Source organism: Aedes albopictus, chromosome 1, assembly GCF_035046485.1.
Source record: "Aedes albopictus strain Foshan chromosome 1, AalbF5, whole genome shotgun sequence".
Taxonomy (NCBI): Eukaryota; Metazoa; Arthropoda; class Insecta; order Diptera; family Culicidae; genus Aedes; species Aedes albopictus.
This window is the reverse complement of record NC_085136.1, coordinates 276,091,638-276,116,211: the sequence shown is the minus strand read 5'-3', so window position 1 is coordinate 276,116,211 and position 24,574 is coordinate 276,091,638. Positions and strand designations below refer to the sequence as shown.

Below are 24,574 nucleotides of genomic sequence, written 5' to 3'. Positions count from 1 at the left end.
AAAACCCCATAAAACTTCAAACGCGATGCGCATAACGTAGACACAACCGATCGTGCCCAAATTTTGCACACTTATTTGGGTCCTGAAATGGGATGAAAAAAGCTTTGATCTGGTGGGATGCCATTGAATTTTTAATTTTTCCATATAAACGATGACCCACTCTGTAGCTGACTGTAGTGGAAGACTGACCAGTACTCATACATGCTAGATTCGCCATCTACTAGCGCACTGGCTAGGCTCAAAGTCAGTCCTGTGGTCATCAATGGCGTTTCTCTATAGAGGAAGGCACCGAAAAAGAAGAGAAGCGTTTATATTTTACTGCAGGGGTACCCCAGGGATCAAACTTTTTGTCTGATTGTAAGGAATACGGCATTCGACGGCGTACTTCGGCTTGCATTACCACCGTAGTGAGACGACAGAGAATGTTAAGTTGACCACGGTGGACTCAAACAGTACACTGGAACCACTTTTTATGACATGGGTTGAGGATGTGATGCATAAATTAAAAGGGCTTAAAACAGGAAGATTTGTGCATAATTTAAGTCAGGGTTTCAATGAGGAAACATAGATTACAAGAACAGGTTTTGCTCTAGGGTATTTGAGATGGGGCCAAAGGGGTTTCCAGAATGTTTGAAGGGGTTGTTTTAGGGTATCTCAGGAGCCTTTTAAAGTCGTTCCAACAGGTTTCGTTGGCGTTTAAATGGAATTACAGGGATTTCAGGTGCGTTTCAATAGTAAAACCGTGATTTCGGGTACGTGTCAAGGGGCTTCAAGAGCAATTAAGTAGGTCTCTGGAACATTTCCAGGGCTTTCCAGGGATCAACATTAATTTCAGGGGCGTTGTAATAGTATAACGGGTGTTTCAGCGAAGTTTCAAGGCATTGCAGAGACATTCCATAGGGCTTCAGGAGGTTTCAGGAATGTTTTCAGGGCGTTCCGAAAAGTTGTAAAGGCGTTTTACACCCCCTTAAGCCCAGCTAAACTTGCGGCAATGCCCATTAGACCTACAGGTATTCTGTGAGACCTTCTGAAACGCTTCCGGAGACCTTCATCCACCCTGTAAAACTCCCCTGGAACTCTAGGAACTCAATAAGACCCCCTGAAATGATCCTGTGACCCCCCAAAACGCTTTTGAGATCACCAGGTACATCCTGAAACCGCCTTGGACCTCCCAAAATGCCCTTGAGACCCCCAAAAACTCTCTTGGGGCCTCCTGAAGCGCCTCTCAGACTTCCTACAATCCCCCTCAAACATACTGCGATCACCTGAAACGCCCTTTAGACCTCTTAATGCTCCTCCGAGACTCTCTGAAACCCCCCTGAAAACCCCTGCGACCCTCTGAAAATCGTTTCAGGCCTCCAGCTCAGGACCTTCCAAGACCTCCAGGTACATAAAACACCCTAAAACGCCCCTGATCCTCTCTGAAGTGCCTGTAAAACCCTCTGGAATCATTTGAAGCGGCCTTTAGATTTCCTGCTATGCCCCTGATACCCCCTGAAGCGCCTCTGCTACCTGAAACTCTCACGATGCTTCCTGGAGGCTCATGAGATCCCATGAGACCATCTCAAACACTCCTGTGATCTCCCGCTACACTTTGAAACCGCCTGGAGCCCCCTCTGAAACGCCACTGAAGTCTCCTGGTACCTTCTCAAACTCCCTGAAATGCCCATGAGACCCTTAGGTACTCCCCTGGAACCCCTCTACGGTATGATAGTGGTGTATCTGCGTGATCAGGGGCGATACTGGTTCACTGGAATCAGTGGAATCACATGATGTCGGTATGATGGCTATGGCGGTTTGCGGACTAGCTCAAGCTACGTGATACAAGAGGTGCTCAGTGAACCGCCAGAACAACGTCAGGCGTTAACTGCCCATGATCGCATAGTCGACGTAACCACCATTGACAATGTCAGCATTCACAAGCTAATATCTATCAATTGTGCATAATTGTGACCAGTTTTATTCAATAGAGCACAAGATCTAATCACTAGCTAGATGCCAAAGTGAAAAAAACTTAAACTTTTCATTATTCATTGTTAAAATTTTGAAAGTGTGTTGAAAACTACAATGGCGCTTACGTCACTTATGCGATTATGGGCAGTTAAGATGGCTAAGTTCTTGAGATTGCTACTGCAAGGGTAGCTCGAGTGAGTCAAGGTAGACGATGACTGCAAAGTCCGTGGTCCCTCAAGCCATACTTGAACTGTCATGAATATGGCGGGTTTACCAACCCGAAAAATTTGACAAATTGGTTCATCAGAAGGGCTCGATTCCAACGGGAAGTGAACAGTACAAACTACTATCATTATCCACATTACTATGATAGTATATGATTTGACATAGAACCTTTATTGCTGACTGCACCCCAAATTGAACTGACACAATAGTGTGCAAACACCTTCAAAGTGTGATCCAATTTGGGATGTAGTCTGCAATATATTAAATCTTTGAAAGTTATTATGATCACAACTGCATACTCACAAGCAATGGGGCCACCCTGTATAGAAACCAATCAATGTTCTTCCAATATAGATTTGCCCTTAATGAAAGACTTACTTCTCCCGCATCAACACCAATCGCAATCTTAAGAAAAACTCGAAACTAAAATCGATTTCATTTCGTTTCTCTCATTTCGCAGCTATCTGTTCCGGAGCGATACGAAACGTGCACCTGGTGGTGGACCCGCCGGCCGTCCGACGATCCCAGCACGCCACCCTCCGCTGTCTGTACGACCTGGGCGACTCGCCACTCTACTCGGTCAAGTTCTATCGGGGCCTGCGGGAGTTCTATCGATACCTGCCGAGCGAGTACCCGGAGAAGAAGGCCATTCCCTTTCCGGGAATCAACGTGGACGTAAGTTTCAGTTGCTGCAGTTTCTTTCTTTCGTTTTATGTAATTATAATCCTTTCTGTTCTGCCGGGTGTGGAGACAAAAGCACGTGGGCACCGTCGCCGTCCCCGCCGCTTTGAAACTAGGGCAATAACGTGGCACGAGTGCCAATTCCGATAGTCCGGTAGTCGCTGAATGGGGAACTTTCTTTAAACATTTCGCTCTGTCGTCGAGTGGTGCCACGCGGCCTGAAGGCGTGGGAGTTAAGCTCTCTCGATGCTGCTGATCGCCACTGCTACTGCAATCAGGAAAAGTGGATGGTGGGGGAGGGGAGCTGCCGGCTGACAGGGAAGAAAGCACCAGGCTGGAGCAGTTTCCCGGAAGCTCTTTTCCCGGTGTCAGTTTTGTCCGAGGTTGAGCGAAAAATATAGGATTACACTTGATTATCCGCCTACGATTTTGGAGAAAAGCTTTCCCTCCATCCTGGAGAGCTGTTGTTCGATAGCAGGGATTTTACTACTTCTAGGGACGAGGCGAGGGTGAAGCCTCGGAAGTGCTTGGAGTTTAATTTGCAGAGATTGGATTTTGAGTTTTGGGGCGAAATAAAGTGGGTGAAAGTTGGCTCACCGACAGATTACGTCCATACACTAATTATGGAACTTTATCTAGTTCGGTGCATCTGGCTATTGTACGAATTGATTTTCATGCTTAAGAGACTGATCTCCACTTCATTTTCCATCTCTGAAAGCAATTTTTAAACTGCATTCACCTCATTATTCGTATTCTTTTTAGAAAGGGTCCCCATATTATGATAAGTAGGGCGGCTACGGAATTCTCGTAGAGATTATGAAGAAACCTCGAAATGATTCTGCTTAAGTCCTTGGAGAGATTCTGCTGGAATGCTCAGAGAGATTCTTCAATTCCCGGGATTCTGGGAGAAATCCCTCCCGAGATTCTGGGAGAATCTCTCCCGAAATTCTGGGACAATCTCTCCCGAGATTCTGGGAGAATATCTCCCGAGATTCTGGGAGAATCACTCCCGAGATTCTGGGACTATCTCTCCCGAGATTCTGGGAGAATCTCTCCCGAGATTCTGGAGGAATCTCTCCGGAGTGTCTGGAAGAATCTCTCCAGAGATTCTGAAGGAATCGTTCCGAAGATTCTGAAGGAATCTCTCCGGAGTTTCTGGAGGAATCTCTCCAGAGTTTCTGGGGCAATCTCCCCAGAGATTCTTGAGCAATCTCTCCAGAGATTCTAGACCAATCTCTCCAGAGATTCTGGACCAATGTCTCCAGAGGTTCTGGTCCAATCTCTTCAGAGATTCTGGACCACCAATCTCTCCGGAGATTCTGGAGGAATCTTTCCCGAGATTCTGGAGGAATCCCTCCGGAGATTCTGAAGGAATCCCTCCGGAGATTCTGGAGGAATCCCTCCGGAGATTCTGGAGGAATCCCTCCGGAGATTCTGGAGGAATCCCTCCGGAGATTCTGGAGGAATCCCTCCGGAGATTCTGGAGGAATCCCTCCGGAGATTCTGGAGGAATCCCTCCGGAGATTCTGGAGGAATCCCTCCGGAGATTCTGGAGGAATCCCTCCGGAGATTCTGGAGGAATCCCTCCGGAGATTCTGGAGGAATCCCTCCGGAGATTCTGGAGGAATCCCTCCGGAGATTCTGGAGGAATCCCTCCGGAGATTCTGGAGGAATCCCTCCGGAGATTCTGAAGGAGATTCTGGAGGAATTTCTCCGGAGATTCTGGAGGAATCTTTCCGGAGATTCTGGAGGAATCTCTCCGGAGATTCTGGAGGAATCTCTCCGGCGATTCTGGAGGAATCTCTCCGAAGATTCTGGAAGAATCTCTCCGGAGATTCTGGAGGAATCTCTCCGGAGATTCTGGAGGAATCTCTCCGGAGATTCTGGAGGAATCTCTCCGGAGATTCTGGAGGAATCTCTCCGGAGATTCTGGAGGAATCTCTCCGGAGATTCTGGAGGAATCTCTCCGGAGATTCTGGAGGAATCTCTCCGGAGATTCTGGAGGAATCTCTCCGGAGATTCTGGAGGAATCTCTCCGGAGATTCTGGAGGAATCTCTCCGGAGATTCTGGAGGAATCTCTCCGGAGATTCTGGAGGAATCTCTCCGGAGATTCTGGAGGAATCTCTCCGGAGATTCTGGAGGAATCTCTCCGGAGATTCTGGAGGAATCTCTCCGGAAATTCTGGAGGAATCTCTCCGGAGATTCTGGAGGAATCTCTCCGGAGATTCTGGAGGAATCTCTCCGGAGATTCTGGAGGAATCTCTCCGGAGATTCTGGAGGAATCTCTCCGGAGATTCTGGAGGAATCTCTCCGGAGATTCTGGAGGAATCTCTCGGGAGATTCTGGAGGAATCTCTCCGGAGATTCTGGAGGAATCTCTCCGGAGATTCTGGAGGAATCTCTCCGGAGATTCTGGAGGAATCTCTCCGGAGATTCTGGAGGAATCTCTCCGGAGATTCTGGAGGAATCTATCCGGAGATTCTGGAGGAATCTCTTCGGAGATTCTGGAGGAATCTCTCCGGAGATTCTGGAGGAATCTCTCCGGAGATTCTGGAGGAATCTCTCCGGAGATTCTGGAGGAATCTCTCCGGAGATTCTGGAGGAATCTCTCCGGAGATTCTGGAGGAATCTCTCCGGAGATTCTGGAGGAATCTCTCCGGAGATTCTGGAGGAATCTCTCCGGAGATTCTGGAGGAATCTCTCCGGAGATTCTGGAGGAATCTCTCCGGAGATTCTGGAGGAATCTCTCCGGAGATTCTGGAGGAATCTCTCCGGAGATTCTGGAGGAATCTCTCCGGAGATTCTGGAGGAATCTCTCCGGAGATTCTGGAGGAATCTCTCCGGAGATTCTGGAGGAATCCCTCCGGAGATTCTGGAGGAATCCCTCCGGAGATTCTGGAGGAATCCCTCCGGAGATTCTGGAGGAATCCCTCCGGAGATTCTGGAGGAATCCCTCCGGAGATTCTGGAGGAATCCCTCCGGAGATTCTGGAGGAATCCCTCCGGAGATTCTGGAGGAATCCCTCCGGAGATTCTGGAGGAATCCCTCCGGAGATTCTGGAGGAATCCCTCCGGAGATTCTGGAGGAATCCCTCCGGAGATTCTGGAGGAATCCCTCCGGAGATTCTGGAGGAATCCCTCCGGAGATTCTGGAGGAATCCCTCCGGAGATTCTGGAGGAATCCCTCCGGAGATTCTGGAGGAATCCCTCCGGAGATTCTGGAGGAATCCCTCCGGAGATTCTGGAGGAATCCCTCCGGAGATTCTGGAGGAATCCCTCCGGAGATTCTGGAGGAATCCCTCCGGAGATTCTGGAGGAATCCCTCCGGAGATTCTGGAGGATTCTCTCCGAAGATTCTGGAGGAATCTCTCCCAAGATTCTGGAGGAATCTCTCCGAAGATTCTGGAGGAATCTCTCCGAAGATTCTGGAGGAATCTCTCCGAAGATTCTGGAGGAATCCCTCCGAAGATTCTGGAGGAATCTCTCCGAAGATTCTGGAGGAATCTCTCCGAAGATGCTGGAGGAATCTCTCCGAAGATTCTGGAGGAATCTCTCCGAAGATGCTGGAGGAATCTCTCCGAAGATTCTGGAGGAATCGCTCCGAAGATTCTGGAGGAATCTCTCCGAAGATTCTGGAGGAATCTCTCCGAAGATTCTGGAGGAATCTCTCCGAAGATTCTGGAGGAATCTCTCCGAAGATTCTGGAGGAATCTCTCCGAAGATTCTGGAGGAATCTCTCCGAAGATTCTGGAGGAATCTCTCCGAAGATTCTGGAGGAATCTCTCCGAAGATTCTGGAGGAATCTCTCCGAAGATTCTGGAGGAATCTCTCCGAAGATTCTGGAGGAACCTCTCCGAAGATTCTGGAGGAATCTCTCCGAAGATTCTGGAGGAATCTCTCCGAAGATTCTGGAGGAATCTCTCCGAAGATTCTGGAGGAATCTCTCCGAAGATTCTGGAGGAATCTCTCCGAAGATTCTGGAGGAATCTCTCCGAAGATTCTGGAGGAATCTCTCCGAAGATTCTGGAGGAATCTCTCCGAAGATTCTGGAGGAATCTCTCCGAAGATTCTGGAGGAATCTCTCCGAAGATTCTGGAGGAATCTCTCCGAAGATTCTGGAGGAATCTCTCCGAAGATTCTGGAGGAATCTCTCCGAAGATTCTGGAGGAATCTCTCCGAAGATTCTGGAGGAATCTCTCCGAAGATTCTGGAGGAATCTCTCCGAAGATTCTGGAGGAATCTCTCCGAAGATTCTGGAGGAATCTCTCCGAAGATTCTGCAGGAATCTCTCCGAAGATTCTGCAGGAATCTCTCCGAAGATTCTGCAGGAATCTCTCCGAAGATTCTGGAGGAATCTCTCCGAAGATTCTGGAGGAATCTCTCCGAAGATTCTGGAGGAATCTCTCCGAAGATTCTGGAGGAATCTCTCCGAAGATTCTGGAGGAATCTCTCCGAAGATTCTGGAGGAATCTCTCCGAAGATTCTGGAGGAATCTCTCCGGAGATTCTGGAGGAATCTCTCCGGAGATTCTGGAGGAATCTCTCCGGAGATTCTGGAGGAATCTCTCCGGAGATTCTGGAGGAATCTCTCCGGAGATTCTGGAGGAATCTCTCCGGAGATTCTGGAGGAATCTCTCCGGAGATTCTGGAGGAATCTCTCCGGAGATTCTGGAGGAATCTCTTCGGAGATTCTGGAGGAATCTCTCCGGAGATTCTGGAGGAATCTCTTCGGAGATTCTGGAGGAATCTCTCCGGAGATTCTGGAGGAATCTCTCCGGAGATTCTGGAGGAATCTCTCCGGAGATTCTGGAGGAATCTCTCCGGAGATTCTGGAGGAATCTCTCCGGAGATTCTGGAGGAATCTCTCCGGAGATTCTGGAGGAATCTCTCCGGAGATTCTGGAGGAATCTCTCCGGAGATTCTGGAGGAATCTCTCCGGAGATTCTGGAGGAATCTCTCCGGAGATTCTGGGGGAATCTCTCCGGAGATTCTGGAGGAATCTCTCCGAAGATTCTGGAGGAATCGCTCCGAAGATTCTGGAGGATTCTCTCCGAAGATTCTGGAGGAATCGCTCCGAAGATTCTGGAGGAATCGCTCCGGAGATTCTGGAGGAATCCCTCCGGAGATTCTGGAGGAATCTCTCCCGAGATTCTGGAAGAATCTCTCCCGAGATTCTGGAAGAATCTCTCCGGAGATTCTGGAGGAATCTCTCCCGAGATTCTGAAGGAATCTCTCCCGAGATTCTGAAGGACTCGTTCCAAAGATTCTAGAGGAATCTCTCCGAAGACTGGAGGAATCTCTCCCGAGATTCTGGAGGAATCTCTCCCGAGATTCTGGGGGAATCTCTCCCGAGATTCTGGAGGAATTTCTCCCGAGATTCTGGAGGAATCTCTCTCGAGATTCGGAGAGAATCTCTCCCGAGATTCGGAGAGAATCTCTCCCGAGATTCGGAGACAATCTCTCCCAAAATTCGGAGAGAATCTTCTCCGAGATTCGGAGAGAATCTCTCCCGAGATTCGGAGAGAATCTCTCCCGAGATTCGGAGAGAATCTCTCCCGAGATTCGGAGAGAATCTCTCCCGAGATTCGGAGAGAATCTCTCCCGAGATTCGGAGAGAATCTCTCCCGAGATTCGGAGAGAATCTCTCCCGAGATTCGGAGAGAATCTCTCCCGAGATTCGGAGAGAATCTCTCCCGAGATTCGGAGAGAATCTCACCCGAGATTCGGAGAGAATCTCACCCGAGATTCGGAGAGAATCTCTCCCGAGATTCGGAGAGAATCTCTCCCGAGATTCGGAGAGAATCTCTCCCGAGATTCGGAGAGAATCTCTCCCGAGATTCGGAGAGAATCTCTCCCGAGATTCGGAGAGAATCTCTCCCGAGATTCGGAGAGAATCTCTCCCGAGATTCGGAGAGAATCTCTTCCGAGATTCGGAGAGAATCTCTTCCGAGATTCGGAGAGAATCTCTTCCGAGATTCGGAGAGAATCTCTCCCGAGATTCGGAGAGAATCTCTCCCGAGATTCGGAGAGAATCTCTCCCGAGATTCGGAGAGAATCTCTCCCGAGATTCGGAGAGAATCTCTCCCGAGATTCGGAGAGAATCTCTCCCGAGATTCGGAGAGAATCTCTCCCGAGATTCGGAGAGAATCTCTCCCGAGATTCGGAGAGAATCTCTCCCGAGATTCGGAGAGAATCTCTCCCGAGATTCGGAGAGAATCTCTCCCGAGATTCGGAGAGAATCTCTCCCGAGATTCGGAGAGAATCTCTCCCGAGATTCGGAGAGAATCTCTCCCGAGATTCGGAGAGAATCTCTCCCGAGATTCGGAGAGAATTTTTCCTGAGAATCGGAGAGAATTTTTCCTGAGATTCGGACAGAATCTCTTCCGAGATTCGGAGAGAATCTCTCCCGAGATTCGGACAGAATCTCTTCCGAGATTCGGACAGAACCTCTCCCGAGCCTGTTTCTATTCCTGTTTCAGTTCCTGTTTCTATTACTGTTTCTGTTCCTGTTTATGTTCCTGTTTCTGTTCCTGTTTCTGTTCCTGTTTCTGTTTCTGTTCCTGTTTCTGTTCCTGTTTCTGTTCCTGTTTCTGTTTCTGTTTCTGTTCCTGTTTCTGTTCCTGTTTCTGTTCCTGTTTTTGTTCCTGTTTTTGTTCCTGGTTCTGTTCCTGTTTCTGTTCTGTTTCTGTTTATGTTCCTGTTTCTGTTCCTGTTCCTGTTTCTGTTCCTGTTTCTGTTCCTGTTCCTGTTTCTGTTCCTGTTTCTGTTCCTGTTTCTGTTCCTGTTTCTGTTCCTGCTTCTGTTCCTGTTTCTGTTCCTTTTTCTGTTCCTGTTTCTGTTCCTCTTTCTGTTTCTGTTCCTGTTTCTGTTCCTGTTTCTGTTCCTGTTTCTGTTCCTGTTTCTGTTCCTGTTTCTGTTCCTGTTTCTGTTCCTGTTTCTGTTCCTGTTTCTGTTCCTGTTTCTGTTCCTGTTTCTGTTCCTGTTTCTGTTCCTGTTTCTGTTCCTGTTTCTGTTCCTGTTTCTGTTCCTGTTTCTGTTCCTGTTTCTGTTCCTGTTCCTGTTTCTGTTCCTGTTTCTGTTCCTGTTTCTGTTCCTGTTTCTGTTCCTGTTTCTGTTCCTGCTTCTGTTCCTGCTTCTGTACCTGTTTGTTTTCTGTTCCTGTTCCTGTTTCTTTTCCTGTTTTTGATCCTCGGAGAGATTTTGCTTAGGTCCTCTGAGAAATTCTGTTGGTATCATTGGATAGATTCTGCTTGAATTCTCAGAAAAATTCTGCTAGAATCCTGGGAGAGATGCTACCGAAATTCTCGGGAAGATTCTGCTGAAATCCTTGGTGAGATCTTGCTTCGGTACCTTGAAATATTGAATCTTTGGAGAGTGTCTGCAGGAATCCTCAAAATAATTTTGCTGGAATCGTCAGAGATATTCTACTGAAGTCATCAGGACATTCTGCTGGAATCGTTGGATAAATTGTGCAAAAATCCTTGGAGAGATTCTGCTGGAATCTGTACCCGTGGGAAAAAGAATCGGCTGGACTCTAACCTCAACTAAACTACTTTTGTTCTGGCACACACTTTTTAAGTCTAACAAAAATATAACATGTTGGAATCTCCAAATTTTAGTCAACATTTTCTATCCCTCTCCACTTAACTTTTTGAGGAAAGACCCCCTCTTTCAAACCTAATAGCATAACGATCATTTATCAACTCAATCTTGCTCATATTTCATCGAACAATTGTCTCCTTGTGCATGATCCCTACGCCCCATTTGACAACATTTATTTTCGAATATGGACAACAACCGTTCTTACTTCATACACCGCTGCTTCTCAGTACTAGAAGCACACACCCAACCGCCATCGGAAACCATTCGCGTCGCATTCTCAAATGTCGCAGAACGTGCCGCCATAAATTGCAAAGCCTTCGCCGCCACCATCAGTGTCCTAGCGTAAACGATTCCTCCAAAGCAAAGCTGTACCGCCCCGAATAAGAAGCACGCTCTGCTCTATATATTAACCAAAAACACGCCAATCACCCTACCGCGAAACCAAAAACCTCCACCCCGCACAGATATGGTCCACGCCTACTCCCACCACCACCACCACCACCAGTCTTGTCGTCGTTGTTTGAAGAATCATGGCCGCGCCGCGCGGGGAAAAGAGCAGCACCGATCATCTCATAAATACGTTATGAAGCTTGGCTGGCTCCTTTTTCCGGCGCGGGATTCTGCCTCCAACGAGCCGAGCCGAGCCGCAGATATTTATACCGAAATATCGCGACTGTTGCTGTTTGTTTTCCGCAGTTTTTTTTTTCGTTTTGCCCTGGCTCTTTACAATTTGCTGGCGTGGTACTTTGTGGGGTGGACGGCAAACTGGGGCCAGTGGTTCTCAATGAGTGGTTAGTAGCAAGTAGAACAAAAGCGTTGAATGGAAAAGACAGGAACGAGAAAAAAAGGAATCATAAACAGGAACAAAAACAGCAACAAAAACCAAAACAGGAACAACAAGAGGAACTGAAACAGCAACAGAAACAGAAATAGAAACAGGATCAAAAACAGGAACATAAACAGGAATTGAAACAAGAACAAAAACAGAAACAGGAACAACAATAGAACAGGAACATAAACATAAACAGAAACAGCAACAAAAACTGGAACAGGAACAGAAACAGGAGCATAAAAAAGAACAGAAACATGAACAGGAACAGAAACAGAAAAACCTTAATTAATCCACCTAGCGGTGATGGTGCCTTTCTCGTGCTTTAAAATATCCTTTCAACAAAAATCGAGCGACATGTTGATGACATTGACATAAATACAAAATGAAAACTGCTTGCTAAATCTACTCAATATGGATACATTTTATATAAGCATCCAATATTCAGAAAATATAAGACAACGATCCAAAACTCATACCAAATAAGTGTCATGAAGCCGCAAAATTTTGAAACGTCATTTTAGATTTTCCGGTCATCATTTTATGACTTCGGATATCTACCCCAACTAAACTAACCGCCATCTTGAACATTGAGACACCATCTTGGATGTTGTGGTATTCATTTTTGGACTCTGCACCTAAAATTACATAAGGGGCTGTCCATAAACCACGTGGTCATTTTTTGAGACTTTTCAAACCCCCCCCCCCCCGCGTGGTCATTTGTCCATACAAAAATTTTTATTTGTCCATACAAAATGGTCATTAGCCGAAACACCCCCCCCCCCCCCCCCCCCCTATGACCACGTGGTTTATGGACAGCCCCTAAAACAGTCGCCGTATTGAATTTTGGCATGTCGTTTATGATTTTCTGGTTAGGTACCAGTTTTGGACGAAGACCGACATTCTTCCCCATTCTAACTATAGTCATATTGCAGACCTTGTAAAACAGCGCACAGCTTGGGTTTTCTGATTACAAATTTTGAATTCTGGATATATTTTCATACAAAATATGCCCATAATGCAAGAATTAAAAATGGACCGCTATCTTGGATACTCTGGTGGACTCCGAACATATTTCCCATACCAAATACACTTATTTTACATAGTTTTAGAACTCGATCAAATTTTGACGCGATCAAATTCTTATTTTTCCATTCAACGTTGACCCATCCTGCTATAAATTTACACCTTAGGAATCTGAAATGGTACGATTTGATGAGATCGCTTTAGTTTTGTCTATATTTTGTTCTCATATATGAGAACTTAGACCTATTCGTCACTGTTGTTCATACCTAATGTTTATCAGGCCATTAAACAAAGCCACGATTTATTTTTTCACATGAACGTTGGTTCTGCTACACAACAGCTAGTCTCTAATGTGATATAAGGCTATTTTCTTGCTAACCGTTCATTAGATTATCAAAAAATCTGCGATCTGATGTGTCATATGTATGGGTTTGGTTCATTTTTATATTTGGTAATTTCCGGTGGGATAGCCGGATCTGATTCCATGAGTCATGGACCATGACACTACCGGTTGTCGCAATTATGGTCTGAGATTATTTTATTGCTATTTATTCACCTTTACCTAATCACCGCGATTTGATATATCGCATGAATGGGTTTGCTTCACTTTTACTTCTAACCACTTTCGAAGCCACAGCTAAACCCGCAACACTACCGGGGATCTAATGTGGTCTGACCCTATTTTTCCATCAGGATGTCGATAAGTCGTGATCAGTCTTGTTAGAGATCACAGTCATTTAAACCTTTTCGTCGATATTCGGCCTCCTTTGTCTCCGACATTCGCAACACAAGCAATCAAACTACTGTTCGAAACAAAAATGTCAAACGAATGCACTTCCCCACGATAGCGGCTTCGGGAGACGGTTCGGCTTTTGTTATTCCTGTCTTCTTCCATAACACTAGTTTACAGCATTTTTGAACTCGGTAAGCTGATGATCATTTTTGGTGTAGAATCATGCCCTGAATTCGAAAACGCGAAGGAAAAAAAATACAGTAGAGCGGAATTTTTTTCGACTTCCCATACAACGTTGATGATTTGAAATCGATTTTTGTTCTATTTTTAAGCGAAGTCGCTCACTTCAAACATCACATTCTTCGTAATCAATGCTCCGATTGAGCAGAAATTTTTACTGTAACTCGCCTACATATGATATGTCAAATAAACATCGAGAAAGAATTTTTAAGTTGGTTTTTTCTTATTGAAAAAAAAAAAACATTTCTTCAAAAAATTCTGGGAATTTTGCTAAAATTTAAGAAGATCGTCCCCAAAACTCGCCAATATCTTGAATTTCATCAATCTGACGCAAAACCTGTATTCAGATGATCGAATGATATTGTATTCAGCTTTAAATTTATGGAAAAATATTTAAAATTGGTTGAACAAAACGCAATATATTTGAATTTTAGTAAATTACATATTTTGAAAAGTTACAAAACTCGATATTGAGGTAAAACTCAAAAACTGTTCTACTTTAATTTTTTTGAAGGTCAGTTTCGAAATCAGCACTAAATTGTGCTTCAAAAATTTTGGTCGTTGACAGAAGTTCACGACTTTCGTTTTATTTTGTAAACTTGTGTAATAAGAGCTATGTTGCCCATCTGTGTGTCGTATTCAATTTTTTTTTGTTTATATTTATGCAACATGCAATAATAAACTAATATTAACATTCATAATCGTAATTGGTTGAAAACTGATGCGTAAAGCTAGAATTAGACACATGTCATCGTGTCAGATGACATTGATTTGACCCTTTCTTGTGTTTATTGATCTTCGTTATACTGCTCGTGTTATGTGTAGGTAAGAGGTAACGATAGCGCACGAATGTAATAAAGCCGACTGACACCCGACTGCGGCAACGAAATGAAGGTAGTAAAAAGTGTCGAATGTTTACAAGACTGGTCGTGATTTGATGTACCGCATCCATGGGTTTGGTTAAATTTTACATATTACTACCCGGATCTGATTTCTGGTAGCTACCGGCTGAACCAAATATGGTCTAACATTATTGTCTTGTTAACTGCTCATCGGTTAACCAAAAACGCTGCAAATTGAAGGTGTCACATGCAGGGTTTGACAATTTCGACGGGACTCTCGGAACCAATTCCGGAACATTACCAGTTGTCTTTAGTGTGACGTAAGGCTATTTTCTAGCTAACTGTTCATCAGGTATTCGCAAAAGCCACGATTTGATGTGTCACATGCCTGGATTTGGTTTACTTTTACATTTGGCCTCTTCCGGCCACTTGCTGGTCGTTCATTAGGTAATCTAAAGAGCCACTATTTGATGTGACGCATGTACGAATTTGTTTCTCTTTCAGATTTAACCACTTCAGCGGGAACCCCGGAACGGGTTCCGGGACACTACTGGTTCAGATATGGACTGAGATGGTTTTCCTGCTCATTGTCCATCAGGTCATCGAAAATGCCGTTGTTTGATGTGTCGCATGTATGGGTTTGGTTCAATTGTATATTTGGCCACTTCCAGCGGGACGCCTAGAACCGGTTCCGGAACACTATAGGTTCAGATATGGTCTGAGATGATTTTCCTGCTCATTATCCATCAGGTCATCGAAAATGCCGTGGTTTGATGTGTCACATGTATGGGTTTGGTTCACTTTGATATTTGCCACTTCCGGCGGGACACCCGGAACCGGTTCCGGAACACTACCGGTTCAGATGTGGTCTTAGACTATTTTTCTGCTTACCGCTCATCAGGTTATCGAAAATGCCGTGGTTTGATGTGTCGCATGGATGGGTTTGGTGCATTTTCATATCTGGTCTCTTCCTGGGGTACGTTCCGGAACACTTAAATGGCCATATCTCCGGAACGGCTGAACCGATCCGAACCATTTTCAATAGGAAACAATGGGACCAGATTCCGCGTCGAATGAACCGTCGGTCATTGAAATCGGATGAGGTTTACTGCCAAAAAGTGATGTGAGTTTTTTTGTACACACACATACAGACACACACACACACGCACACACATACACACACACATACACACACACAGACATCACCTCAATTCGTCGAGCTGAGTCGATTGGTATATGTGATTTGACCCTCCGGGCCTTCTATCAAAAAGTCATTTTTGGAGTGAACATATAGCCTTTCCAGTACACTAAGTGTACGAGAAAGGCAAAAATAGTAAAAAGAATCAGAAACATGAGAAGACACGGGAAGAAAACAGCAATGAGAGATTCTACCAGAATCTCTGGAAAGGTTCCTCCAGAATCTCTGTTGAGATTTCTCCAGAATCTCTGGAGTGATTCCTAGACAATCTCTGGAGAGATTCCTCCAGAATATCCGGAGAGATTCCTCCAGAATATCTGGAGAGATTCCTCCAGAATATCTGGAGAGATTCCTCCAGAATCTCTGGAGAGATTCCTCCAGAATCTCTGGAGAGATTCCTCCAGAATCTCTGGAGAGATTCCTCCAGAATCTCTGGAGAGATTCCTCCAGAATCTCTGGAGAGATTCCTCCAGAATCTCTGGAGAGATTCCTCCAGAATCTCTGGAGAGATTCCTCCCGAATCTCTGGAGAGATTCCTCCCGAATCTCTGGAGAGATTCCTCCCGAATCTCTGGAGAGATTCCTCCCGAATCTCTGGAGAGATTCCTCCCGAATCTCTGGAGAGATTCCTCCCGAATCTCTGGAGAGATTCCTCCCGAATCTCTGGAGAGATTCCTCCCGAATCTCTGGAGAGATTCCTCCCGAATCTCTGGAGAGATTCCTCCCGAATCTCTGGAGAAATTCCTCCCGAATCTCTGGAGAGATTCCTCCCGAATCTCTGGAGAGATTCCTCCCGAATCTCTGGAGAGATTCCTCCCGAATCTCTGGAGAGATTCCTCCCGAATCTCTGGAGAGATTCCTCCCGAATCTCTGCAGAGATTCCTCCCGAATCTCTGGAGAGAATCCACCAGAATCTCTGGAGAGATTCCACCAGAATCTCTGGAGAGATTCCACCAGAATCTCTGGAGAGATTCCACCAGAATCTCTGGAGAGATTCCACCAGAATCTCTGGAGAGATTCCACCAGAATCTCTGGAGAGATTCCTTCCGAATCTCTGGAGAGATTCCTCCAGAATCTCTGGAGAGATTCCTCTATAATCTCTGGAGAGATTCTCTGCGAATCTCGGGAGAGATTCTCTCCGAATCTCTGGAGAGATTTACTCCGAATCTCTGGAGTGATTCTCTCTGAATCTCGGGAGAGATTCTCTCCGAATCTCGGGAGAGATTCTCTCCGAATCTCGGGAGAGATTCTCTCCGAATCTCGGGAGAGATTATCTCCGAATCTCGGGAGAGATTATCTCCGAATCTCGGGAGAGATTATCTCCGAATCTCCGGAGAGATTATCTCCGAATCTCCGGAGAGATTCTCTCTGAATCTCGGGAGAGATTCCCTCCGAATCTGGGAAGAGATTATCTCCGAATCTCGGGAGAGATTCTCTCCGAATCTCTGGAGAGATTCACTCCGAATCTCTGGAGAGATTCTCTCCGAATCTCGGGAGAGATTCTCTCCGAATCTCGGGAGAGATTATCTCCGAATCTCGGGAGAGATTATCTCCGAATCTCGGGAGAGATTATCTCCGAATCTCGGGAGAGATTATCTCCGAATCTCCGGAGCGATTCTCTCCGAATCTCGGGAGAGATTCTCTCCGAATCTCGGAAGAGATTATCTCCGAATCTCTTGAGAGATTCTCTCCGAATCTCGAGAGATTCTCTCCGAATCTCGGGAGAGATTCTCTCCGAATCTCGGGAGAGATTCTCTCCGAATCTCGGGAGAGATTCTCTCCGAATCTCGGGAGAGATTCTCTCCGAATCTCGGGAGAGATTCTCTCCGATTCTCGGGAGAGATTCTCTCCGAATCTCGGGAGAGATTCTCTCCGAATCTCGGGAGAGATTCTCTCCGAATCTCGGGAGAGATTCTCTCCGAATCTCGGGAGAGATTCTCTCCGAATCTCGGGAGAGATTCTCTCCGAATCTCGGGAGAGATTATCTCCGAATCTCGGGAGAGATTCTCTCCGAATTTCGGGAGAGATTATCTCCGAATCTCGGGAGAGATTCTCTCCGAATTTCGGGAGAGATTCTCTCCGAATCTCAGGAGAGATTCTCTCCGAATCTCAGGAGAGATTCTCTCCGAATCTCGGGAAAGATTCTCTCCGAATCTCGGGAGAGATTCTCTCCAAATCTCAGGAGAGATTCTCTCCGAATCTCGGGAGAGATTCTCTCCGAATCTCGGGAGAGATTCTCTCCGAATCTCGGGAGAGATTCTCTCCGAATCTCGGGAGAGATTCTCTCCGAATCTCGGGAGAGATTCTCTCCGAATCTCGGGAGAGATGCTCTCCGAATCTCGAGAGAGATTCTCTCCGAATCTCGGGAGAGATTATCTCCGAATCTCGGGAGAGATTCTCTCCGAATCTCGGGAGAGATTCTCTCCGAATCTCGGGAGAGATTCTCTCCGATTCTCGGGAGAGATTCTCTCCGAATCTCGGGAGAGATTCTCTCCGATTCTCGGGAGAGATTCTCTCCGAATCTCGGGAGAGATTCTCTCCGAATCTCGGGAGAGATTCTCTCCGAATCTCGGGAGAGATTCTCTCCGAATCTCGGGAGAGATTCTCTCCGAATCTCGGGAGAGATTATCTCCGAATCTCGGGAGAGATTCTCTCCGAATTTCGGGAGAGATTCTCTCCGAATCTCAGGAGAGATTCTCTCCGAATCTCAGGAGAGATTCTCTCCGAATTTCGGGAAAGATTCTCTCCGAATCTCGGGAGAGATTCTCTCCGAATCTCGGAAGAGATTCTCTCCGAATCTCGGGAGAGATTCTCTCCGAATCTCGGGAGAGATTCTCTCAGAATCTCGGGAGAGATTCTCTCAGAATCTCGGGAGAGATTCTCTCAGAATCTCGGGAGAGATTCTCTCAGAATCTCGGGAGAGATTCTCTCCGAATCTCGGGAGAGATTCTCTCCGAATCTCGGGAGAGATTCTCTCCGAATCTCGGGAGAGATTCTCTCCGAATCTCGGGAGAGATTCTCTCCGAATCTCGGGAGAGATTCTCTCCGAATCTCGGGAGAGATTCTCTCCGAATCTCGGGAGAGATTCTCTCCGAATCTCGGGAGAGATTCTCTCCGAATCTCGGGAGAGATTCTCTCCGAATCTCGGAAAGGACCTGGAAAGGACCTGGAAAGGACCTGGAAAGGACCTGGAAAGGACCTGAACAGGGACTGGTATGGAATGAAATTGTAAAGAAAATGGAAAGCAGCTGGGAATCAACCAGAAAGGAGCTGGAAGGATTTTAATTGAAAACCCCTGCAAAATCTCGCCGAAACGCCGAAATAAACTGAAAACTTTTTGTTTCCTGTCCTGTCCGTATACTGGCTGACTGTTGTTGAAGTTTAAGCCCTCCCCAATATGTTTCGATTTTCCTTTCCAAAACAGCCCGGTTCGGCGGTGTGGTGTGGCAGCAGAGCAGATCGGTTGGAAAACTTTTTCAAGCTGTCTGCCATTTTGCTGTGTATCTTTTTGAGTTTGACTTTCTTTCTTTCTTTTGGGAGCTTTGATTTTGTGTGTTTGTGTTGATGTGTGCGTGTTTGCTCCGGAGCTACCACACAGGAGCAAACTTTGCACAACAAAGTCATGCTCTGTTTATCGGAAGCGGTATTTTTCATTTTTTCGGGGAAACACTGATTGAAGAAGCGAACATGCTTTCTTGGCGCTTTTTCATTTCTTTTTTTTCCTTTCTTTATATTTAAGTTGAACTTAGTGACTCTCAGCAGAAAATCCAGTACTAAAAAGAAGTTGTTTGCTATTTGTTTGATAACGTGTGTTCAGTGTATGTCGTCTGAACATATTTCTTTTTTTTTCTTCGTTTCTCCTTTTCAGCTTCTACTTTCAAACGCCAGTCAGGTAGTGATCCGAAACGTTGGTTTCGGACTGTCTGGAAACTTTTCCTGCGAGGTGACCGCAGATGCACCGCTGTACTCGACGGCGACCGGACACATCCAGATGCAAGTGGTCGGTAAGTAAGGTTGAACATCTCACAGTCTAGCGAGTCCTCTGAACACTGAATATTTTCGGAACGAGCAATTGCTGAATCAATAGTGCAGCTTATAATGTTACGTCAGCAATGTTGTTTATTTGAGGTTAAGCTACAAAAAAGCAAAATTTATGGAAAGGGTTTTGCACTGCACAGATTATTCTGTTCCAGCCCAATGTTTGCGCCGTTACACTTATAAAACTTTTCAATATTCCATAGGAGCAAACCACAAACCCATGAAGTATAATTTGGTTCGTTCGAGAAATTGTCGAATGCTTTCTCCTTTTTGGAAAATTAATCATTAATAAATCCTTTAACTATTTTACGATGTCTTATGAAAAGCTGAGCTTCTTCTTCTTCTTGGCGTAACGTCCTCATTGGGACAAAGCCTGCTTCTCAGCTTAGTGTTCTATGAGCACTTCCACAGTTATTAACTGAGAGCTTCCTCTGCCAATGACCATTTTGCATGTGTATATCGTGTGGCAGGCACGAAGATACTCTATGCCCAAGGAAGTCAAGGAAATTTCCTGTACGAAAAGATCCTGGACCGACCGGGAATCGAACCCGTCACCCTCAGCATGGTCATGCTGAATACCCGTCCGTTTACCGCCTCGGCTATATGGGCCCTAGCTGAGCTTACCATAATTTAAAAATATCGCTCTTCAATACAAAGCATAGCATTCTATAGGATGAATTCCCATCTGACTGAGGTAACCAAGATAAGGTTTACACTCGAAAACAAGATGGCTCCTATTTTGTTACTTTTCAAAAACAAAAAACAAAATTAAAATATAAAATACAAGGTGAAAAGGAATTTATAAAGAAATCCATGCATTAATTTCCGAAGGGATTGTCGGAGGATTTTTTGAAGAAGTTCCTAGAAGAACTCTTGCAGATTCTTAAAGAGAATTCCTGCATAATTTCTGAAGAAATTAGAGGATATTCCAAAAACTGTTCTGAAAGGCAATGAGGATGGCAGTTCTAGAACAATAGTTTCTGTACAATGAATTCTTCAAGGAGAACCTCTCATATTTTTTTTCGAGATTTATTCTGGAATTATTGCAGATGGAACATTCTTGCAGTCAGGCTTGTCCGCACTGAGTGCATGAAAATTCTGCTCTTTGGATTTACACAATCAAGCACTTCCTCCTCTCCTCTTCTTGGCGTAACGTCCTCTTGGGACAAAGCCTGCTTCTCAGCTTAGTGTTCTATGAGCACTTCCACAGTTATTAACTGAGAGCTTCCTCTGCCAATGACCATTTTGCATGTGTATATCGTGTGGCAGGCACGAAGATACTCTATGCCCAAGGAAGTCTAGGAAATTTCCTTTACGAAAAGATCCTGGACCGACCGGGAATCGAACCCGTCACCCTCAGCATGGTCATGCTGAATACCCGTGCGTTTACCGCCTCGGCTATATGGGCCCTAAGCACTTAATAAATTAGAAATCTTTTTATCTTACCAGATAGAAGTATGTTGAAATATTGTAAATGTCATTTCGAACTGTCAAAAAAACCGCCCCGCAGCGCCGCATGGGCCGTTCAAAGTGAAATTCACTAGAATGTTTTCACCCGGGTGAAAATCTCTTTGCGCGCTCCGTGTGGCTCTGCGGTGCGGTTTTTTGACAGTTCGAAATGACATTTACAATATTTCAACATACTTCTATCTGGTAAGATAAAAAGATTTCTAATTTATTAAGTGTTTGATGGTGTAAATCCAAAGAGCAAAATTTTCATGCACTCAATGCGGACAAGCCTGCTTGCAGTTATTTCTTTTATGAGCTTTGCAGAATTCTTTCAAGTATTTCTGTAGAATGTATTCCTGTCCAGGAATTTCTTTACAAATTCTTTCTGGGTTTCATTAAGCATTTTTTTCAAGGATTGCTTCGGAAATAAAAAAAAACTGAAGGCGATTCTCCAGAAATTTTCCTCAGGGATTTCGCTACAAATTAAAAAAAAATTGCAAAAAAATCCTCTGAGGGTTTTGCCAGCAATTAATCTAGACATTCTAGCAGGGATTCCTGTAGATATTTCTGTAGCAGTTCCTTCAGAGATTCATTCAGAGTTTCTTGCAGGAAATCCTCTTCGGATTCCTTCAGCAATTTAGATTTTGTTGCAGAAATTATTTTAGAAATTCTTGCTGGAAACTTTCCAGAGGTCGCTACAAGTATTCCTCCTCAAATTTTTATGGGGATACTTTCAGAAATGTCCCCAAGAACTATTCCGTGACATTTCTCAAGATAAACCGGATATTCTATTATTTTTTGAAGAAGATCCTCTAGAAGTCTCCGAAAGAAACCAGGAACTTTTCTGGTGATCTTTCAGTAACATCTCATAAGACTCCCTCAGGAATTCCTTCAGAAATTAGTTTAGGATTAATTCCCTGGCATATCTTCAGAAATGCTTCGAGAACTTTTTATAGGAATACTTACTGCAGCTTCTTCACTTCTATAAAGTGGTCTTTCAGAGATTCCTTCAAAAAATCTATATCTTCAGGAATTGCTTTCAATAATCTTTCAAGAATTCCCCCATGATTCTCTTTTATTTCTGCAAATTAATGCAAATTATTTTTTATTTATTTTATTTTTTATAATTGTATATTCCTTTTTTATATATTTTTGTAATCTTCTTTTATTTTTTAGTATTTTTTCTTGAATTTCGTTAGGCATTACTTCAAGAAATGCTTCTGGGGATTTACCCACAAACTACTTCAGAAATTGTGCAATAACTTTTCTAAGAATTTCTATAGTCACATCTGCAAGAGTTCTTCTAGGAGTTACTTTAAAAATCCCTTCGGAGTATGATGCAGGTATTTCTTCAGAAAGTCCTATGCTCTTTTTTTATATTCGTTATTATATTTTTTTTGTTTTACAGTAAAGCCTCCACCAGTCGATTTTGAAGAGATAATCGACTCAAGGAAATATCGAGTAGTGGAACAAAAATTCTTTGGGAAGTTTTTCGAGGGGACCATCATAGTAACCCAGAAATTATTTTTCAGTATAAAAAAAATACCCCCATAAGTCGATATGAAGTCAAGGAACATCGACTCATGGAGGTTTTTATATTATTTTTTTTCTCTTTTTTTACTTTTGCTGTAATTTATTTTTTGTATTTCCTTATTTTTTTTAAATATTTTTTCTTGGATTTTGTTAAGGCATTATTCAAGAAACACTTCTGAGATTTTCATCCGCTAATTTCCTTTAGAGATCCCATTCAGAGACACTTGCCGGAAGTCCTCGTCGGATTCATTCAGAAATTTAGATTTTGTTGCAGAAATTATTTAATGAGTTCTTGCTGGAAATCGCTCAGAGATCGCTACAGATATTTCTTCTCATATTTTCATGGGGATACCATCAGATATGTCTCCTAGAATAGCTCCGTGACATTTCTCCAGATAAACCAAATATTCTATATATTTTTGAAGAAATTCCTCCAGGGGTTCCTCCAGAAGTCCTCGAAAGATTGCTTTATAAATACCTTTTAGAATTTGTAGACCTTTTTTCAAGGAATATTTCCTAAATTCTTGTGGTGATCTTTCAGTAATATCTCATTAGATGCACTCAGGCAATCCTCCAGAAATTAGTTAAGAATTTATTTCCTACTGAAGCTTCAACAGTTCTTTCAAGTAGTCTTTCAGAGATTCCTTTAAAAATGCCATATCTTCAGAAACTTCTTTAGTTTATCTTTCAAGAATTCCCTGAGGATTTTTTTGTCTCTGCAGTTTTTTTTTTCATTTTTTAAAGTTTTATTTATTTTTTATTTATTGTTTGTCAGTCGAGTCACGTACAAGACACAGAAGACGACCTTACAGTTGAGGTCGAAATACGTATCTGCCAAAGGATGCAAATTCTTAGTGGAATTCAAAGGAATAGTACTTAACACGATTTTCTTTTTATTTATTCCTTTTTTTTTGATTTTTTTTTCTTGAATTTCGTTTAGGTGTTACTTCAAGAAATGCTTCTGGGATTTTATCCACAAATTTCGTCAGTAATTGTGCAGGAATTTTCTCTAAGAATTTTTATTCACATCTGCAAGAGTTCTACCAAGAATTTCTACAAAAAAGCTTACGACTATTTCTTTGGCAGTTGATACAGGGATTTCTTAAAGAATTCCTTTACTACCTTATTTATGGTTTTTCTTTTATACATTTATTTTTCTTAATTTTATTTTTTATTTTTTATATCATTTTGTTATTTATTTTTATCTTTTCAATTTTTATGCATTTACAGGGGGTGGCCAAAATGTTTGGGATAGGCAACTTTTTTTCTCCCACAAAAAAGTTCAAATCGCTGTAACTTTTCATAAAGTGCATCAAATATTCTCATAGAGTGCATCAAATATTGACTGTTTGATAACCTACTATATGTGCATGATTGGTACAATTTTGAGCTTGATTGGTTAATATTTCGCGAAGCTAGAATCGTTCTCGTAAAACACTATTTTTTAGACAACTTATTTTTTAACTGTAATATCTCGGAAACCAGTGAGCCGAATTTAATGAACTTTTGAACGTTTATCAACAATACATTAATGCTTCTTATGTCATTAAAACATAGGTACTCTTTGAACGTGGAAAAAAGTTATCATGAATTGAAACTTTTTGGATATTTCTCGAAAAAATGCATTTTTTTTACATCAATGTCATTAAATTTTAGTGATGATATCCAAAGGTTTTCTGCTTCTGTTCCGAAGATATCTCTGATAAGATATAATAGAGCCTATTTGGTTTAAAAAAATTACACATTTAGTAATTTTTGTATGATATTGATAATTTGACTTATTTTCCTCTATATGGGTCAAAATGTCAAACCGGTATAACTTTATTCATCGTGAGAAAATATTACATTTTATAGCGTCGTATCAAGTATCAATATATTGTTGATAAACGTTAAAAATTTCATTCAGTTCGGTTCACTGGTTTCCGAATTATGACAGTTCAAAAAATTAGTTCGCTAAAAAATAGTGTTTTACTATAACGGTTCTAACTTCGCGAAAGATTAACCAATCGAGCACAAAATTGTACCAATCGTGCATATATAATATGTGAACAAACAGTCAAAATTTGAGAATTTTTGGTGCACTCTATGAATAGTTACAGCATGTTAAACATTTTTGTGGGAGAAAAAAAGTTGCCTATCCCAAACATTTTGGCCATCCCCTGTAGTTGTATTTTTTTTTTCTTTATTTTCTTTGATTAACTTTAATCGATTTTCTTGAATTTCTTGAT

General features: G+C 43.5%; 1 protein-coding gene across 1 annotated transcript in view; it reads left to right on the top strand.

Moving 5' to 3' along the window:
• Positions 1 to 24,574, top strand: part of LOC115259474 (uncharacterized) — a 730,118-nt gene that overhangs the window by 455,654 nt on the left and 249,890 nt on the right. Inside the window, exons 4-5 of the mRNA XM_029860055.2 lie at positions 2,639 to 2,853; positions 19,195 to 19,330. Of these exons, the coding sequence (XP_029715915.1) occupies positions 2,639 to 2,853; positions 19,195 to 19,330 (351 nt within the window). The remainder of the gene's footprint in view (positions 1 to 2,638; positions 2,854 to 19,194; positions 19,331 to 24,574) is intronic.